At 36.6% G+C, this 5253-nt stretch overlaps 1 protein-coding gene across 2 annotated transcripts; it reads right to left on the minus strand.

The window, feature by feature from the left end:
- Positions 1 to 306: 306 nt before the first annotated feature.
- Positions 307 to 5038, minus strand: LOC142640740 (putative ubiquitin-conjugating enzyme E2 38). Of its 2 annotated transcripts, XM_075814972.1 has the most exons (8): positions 4911 to 5038; positions 4606 to 4706; positions 3014 to 3079; positions 2364 to 2930; positions 2115 to 2178; positions 1567 to 1706; positions 1170 to 1481; positions 307 to 844 (listed from the first exon to the last, which is right to left on the minus strand). In XM_075814972.1, exons 2-8 carry the CDS (start codon positions 4678 to 4680, stop codon positions 587 to 589), a joined length of 1482 nt encoding a protein of 493 aa, XP_075671087.1. In that variant the 5' UTR covers positions 4681 to 4706; positions 4911 to 5038; the 3' UTR covers positions 307 to 586. The 2 variants fall into 2 exon arrangements, with proteins under 2 accessions (XP_075671087.1, XP_075671086.1); XM_075814971.1 differs by lacking the exon at positions 4911 to 5038 and having other exon boundaries at positions 4606 to 4804.
- Positions 5039 to 5253: the final 215 nt, after the last annotated feature.

The following is a 5253-nucleotide window of genomic DNA, read 5'->3' on the forward strand; positions in this document are numbered from 1 at the left end:
GACAATCTTCATATAGACTGACAAATCAGTTTGTGAGTCTGGTGTAAGGAAGGCCCGTCACACCTATAACGTTTTTCTTCTACTATATATGGTGTGGTGTGTATGTCCCCCACAAAATAAAGTGACCTAGAGGTACCAATCTTATGGGTTGGATTAAGATTTTATTGCTGGAGTGTCTGAACCCCCCAGCAAAAGTTAAAAAGGCTTCATGTCAAGCATAAATCGGGCATATCTGGAAAGCTAAAAGCTCCAAACATCCCATCAATTTAGGATCATCATTCACACGAGCATATGAACATGAATGAATGCAACATCAATCGCCCTCATGAATGAATGCAACATCAATCACTTAGAGGCGCAACAATCAACTTAATCCAATGAAAAAGTATTTGAGTCATCCTATTATAATTAGCATTTACAACTAGCTGGAATCCAAAAGATACTACTATATACTGGTGCTCCAATTCCATCAAAATTGCGATAAGAAAGGCACCTCCAACACGACATTGCCAACATTGATTTCACCCTGCCTGTTCATGTTGAGATCATACAGCCTTTCTCACGCTGTCAGCTTCTTTGTGTGATTTTATGCCGGAAGGTGAAACTGCTCAATATCTGTCGAACCATTCTTGGCGAAATTTGTTATCAGCATATTCATCATCTTACTTAATGTTGACTTGAAATCAATGGATTTGCGCTTCCCTGCCTTATCCTGGACTACATCTTCTATAACAGAACCTACAGCAGCTGAACCTACAGGAACACCCTCAGTATATGCTTTACACGCAGCCAAAATATTACGTGCACAATCGCGAAAATGAGCAGCAACGAAGTCCTCAAAATGCTGCAAATAAACTCAAATACATTACGGAGCCAGATATAGAAACTTTTCAGCCCATCAGTTCCTGCTGAAGTATAAATGTATGTGTACTTATTTCTAAATGTGCAATAATTTATTATAATTATCTAGAAAAGAAAGAGGTAAAACAACTTTAAAATATATACACATATAGGGATATATGCTCGAGTTACACCTGGTGCAACTCTTTATAGGTGGGTAACCTTACCAACCAATATATATATATACATATATTGGATTAACATTAAAAAAATCCCCTCTTGGATTATACCATTTAATTTGCTAACTAAGATGGTTATTACAATCGTACCTTTGGTGGCCTCCGTAGTGTGTACATCATTGTCTTCAAGGATAGAATAAAGACATTCTCATTGTAATCATTTGATCTTCTTTCCCCTTCTGCTCCAGTGTATGTTGATTCATAACCAGGCTCATTAAAGAAAGGCTTATCATTCAGAATCAGAGCTTGTATAGATACCAACACTTGTAGCATGGTTGATTTCTCTGGGATCCAATTCTCACTCTGTTTACCAGTCCAGGTCCCCAAAAGACTGAGGCAGACTTTCCCACAATCATACAAATTTGGGTTCAGTCGAAGGCCACCTGAATAGTAGTACACCATCTGAAACAAGAAACTCCCAATTCTATTATCAACAATGCAAGATATTATGGTTATGAAAGTACACACATTATGACCAAATGCATACCGGTGGTGAGTTGGGATAGCTAGTGGGAAAGAGGCAATCAAAGACAAAAAGACCATCATGGTAAGGAGTGCCTGCAGGTCCAATTATAACAGCCCTCAATAGTTCCATCCTTGCTTCATAGACTCTAACAAAAATTGTCTCTGCAGAAGAAGAATTGGCAAGAGGCAGGGAAAGTTGAGTCATTTCAACAAACTAATAACATGTGATCACCAGAAAAGATGATTTTTTGAATTAATATAAAGCAAATTTTTTGGGGGGAAAAGAGGAGGGAGCTAAAAGAACGGTAGTTAAGGGTGCAACAACTTGCAAAAAGTAGAAAATCATCCATATTCTAGTATCATACACTTAACACTACAGTTAGTGCGTGTGAAGTGCGATATTAATTCTACCTTAAAACAACCATTTTAAATGCTTTACAGATACTGTAGTCCAAATGATACAAGAGACCTGGACCAGTAAAAATGGTCCAAAAGATCATTCTTTCTGATGTGTAACTACCATAATAGCAAGTATAGCACAATTTACAATACAAAAAGGACAGAACCCACCTGGTAAATTCTTCTCTAACATTTTCCACTCATCCTGAATTCTCTTTGCCCAATTCTTGGGTGGCTATAAACAAAGAGACACAAACCAAATCATATGAGAAACAAACAAATAATGACTTACATACAACATGTGCGTGTGTTTGTGTTTTAGAGAGGCACACGCACACTATAAAGAGGAAACAGTCAAAATGTAAATTTTCATCCTTTTTTTAAGTAACATAGAACAAATCTGTATGTAACTTAGGTCACCTTCCCATCTGAAAAGCCCATGCGGCTATAGTGATGATCTGAATAATCATCCACGACATCAAATTGCTTAAAAGGTTGAAGTTTTCTCATAACTGCATCCTCATTTTCTTGCACTTTCTCCTTTGAACTTGGCTCAGCAGGGACTGTTGAACTGCATGTAGCTTCTGCCTGCTTTTTGCTTTCAGGAAGATCTGAAATAGTTAAAGTACCGGTTGAAGCTGGTGGGTCTGCACTTGATTTAGGGTCCTTCAACCAAGGAAGTGTTGCTTCTACCCCAGGAGGCAAATCAACATTATCAAATTGGGTTTGCATATTTACATAACCATCATCGTACAAGAAATTATCATTGTCGTCATAATCAGAAACATAATCATCCTCATCGTAGAAACCAGTATCTTCATCAACAGCACCATTTCCATCCTCATCATCATCATGATATGACAAATCTGAATTGGAACTATTAAGATTGTTTGAATTGGTTGATCCTGATGTAGAATTCTTAAGGGGATCGACACTATCCAGTGATCCTAGCACAGTAGAATTTCCAAGATTGACGGCCAAAGCATCCTAGAGAAATACAAAGCAAGTGGGACAAGTAATATTAACCAAGTGTAAATCTATCAGCAAAGCATACAGTTAATCCTATATACCTTGACTTTGTCTTGCTGTGTCTCATCATAGCATATCTTTGCTTTCCCCTTGCTGCCCATGGCAACCTAAACAACAAGATTGCTTCTTGAGCATGAAGGAAAATTTAAAGGATAACTTCTACATCAAGCAGGCAGGGAAACTAAGCATGTCCACAGAAATTACAGAAAGAATCTGGCCATCCACTGTAATTATTAACTCAGGAAATGGAAAAATACCATTGACAAAAATGTATTCTGCAAAAAATGAGCATGTATGCATTCATGTGTGATGATGTGCAGATCATGTGTTTGAGAGAGAGAGAGAGAGATAAATAAATAAAATGATAATTGAAAAGGAAGGGCAAAAAAAAAAAAAAAGTTTTCTTTGATCAACCTCCTTATCATGACCTTATTATCCAAAAAAAAAAAAGAAGAGTTTCAGCAAAAGAGACTATGGTTTTGGAGTAGCGAAGAAATTTGTATGCTTAGAACTCATCCCACATGGGAAAAACACCAAAGAGTGGGTTGATTAACACGCACTTTAATTTCTTTAAATCCAAAAGGTAAATAAATCAGCCTCACTGTGCAAAACAGCTGGTCAAACTTCAAAGCACCATATATACTCAAGCACGAACATTCACACTGGAACAGAAGTGATAATGCGATATTGAACTATAGTGTAGGCCACTACAAGAATAATCAGCACTTGGCTGGCACATTTTGCACTTTACAGTTCATATTTGAGCATGCCTTAATCCATACTTTGATACAAGAAACAGTTGAGACTCACTCTAGAGTTATTATTGGATGCCTTAATTTACCTTACATTTAAACCATTGCAAATAATGCTGTTTATATATCCATATAAACTAAACTTTAAGATCACAAGTAACACAAAGCCTAAAATGACATTTTGTTGTCTATATGCTCAAGTATACATTTGAAATTAAGCATGCTTAATGAGTATCCCTTGCTCTAAACTCATTCTTCGATATGGCTCCATGATACAAACCCAAAACACTTTTTATTTATTTATTTATTTTTCCAGTAAGAAGAAACAAAACACTGTTTGAAGGAAGAGAAAGTTGAGGGACAGAAAAGGGTTGGAAGGGATTGAAAACCCAAGGTAATAAATTGTACAATGATCCGGGGTATCAATTCATACCTCCCTTTTCTTACAAACCAAACAAAAAAAGTTTTCCTAACTTCCCCTTAACTTTCTCAGCAACCAAACACAATGACTTTTTTACTAACTTTTCCTCAACTTCCTCAGATACCAAAATAAAACCTTTTAACAACAAATGCATGTCAATTATTGGAATCAACAAAGCAAATTAACAACAAAAACTCACAAAACAATTACAGATCATACCCAGACCAAAATCAACAACCCCAGTAACCAAGTACCCCCCACCCCCACCCCCCCTCCCCCCCAAACAAAATTAACGATCTTTACCAACCCAACAGAGAAAACTAACAAAAACCCACCAATTCCAAATCCCAACAACACAAAACAATCAAATCCCATCGAATTCATCAAAACCCAGAATTTTTTTTCTTCTAAAGTAACCAATTAAATATAAATTACTTCAATCAAATAAAAGAAAAAGTACCTCGTTTTGTTTGGGTTTCTTGGAGATCAAAGTCTGGGGAGCTTCAGAGGCGCAGTCCCCCATATCCAGATCCATTATAACCCAATTGCTCTCTCAAATTTCTAGAGAGAGAGAAAAAAAAAAATAAAACAAAACAAAAAGGTGTGAGACCAAACTTTGCGAGAAAGAGAGAGAAAACCAGTACTGTAACTTTAAGTACAAATTAGATTAATTTTTTTTTCCTCTAAACCCAAAAACAAAATCAAAATCAAATAATTATAAAAAAAAAAAAAAAAAAAGTATTTGGACGTGATCGATTGGGAAACCTGAAAAGTCTGGAATTGTTGAATCTGAGTGAAACTAGTTTATGTGTTAATAGTCTTAAAGAGAGAGAGAGAGAGAGAGAGAGAGCTCAGTTGGGTGCCGTACGAGGCAAGGGAAATTGTATACTAGGAATTCTAATACGATGATATGAAACTCACTACACGTGGGAGTATACAACTCGTTAGGTTCAAGCTTTTGGAGCACGTGAATAAATAAGATTGGTGGGCTTTTTAGAGTTACGGTGGAAGTTGGAGTGGTTGATCATTTCTCAAGGGTACGTGGAAATATTTTGGCTTTAACCAGAGACTAAGACGTCAAAGTACCCAAAGTACCCCTTTCCTTTTT

This window comes from Castanea sativa, chromosome 6 (assembly GCF_040712315.1).
Source record: "Castanea sativa cultivar Marrone di Chiusa Pesio chromosome 6, ASM4071231v1".
Classification (NCBI taxonomy): Eukaryota; Viridiplantae; Streptophyta; class Magnoliopsida; order Fagales; family Fagaceae; genus Castanea; species Castanea sativa.

Bases quoted from the DNA above. Each gene is read 5' to 3' on its own strand.
- LOC142640740 (XM_075814972.1), bottom strand. From the start codon at position 4,680: ATGGATCTGGATATGGGGGACTGCGCCTCTGAAGCTCCCCAGACTTTG. The intron at 3,080-4,605 runs GTACTTTTTCTT...CTTGTTGTTTAG, and splicing joins AGAAACCCAAACAAAACGAG to GTTGCCATGGGCAGCAAGGG. The intron at 1,482-1,566 runs GTATGCATTTGG...TTCTTGTTTCAG, and splicing joins GCTATCCCAACTCACCACCG to ATGGTGTACTACTATTCAGG.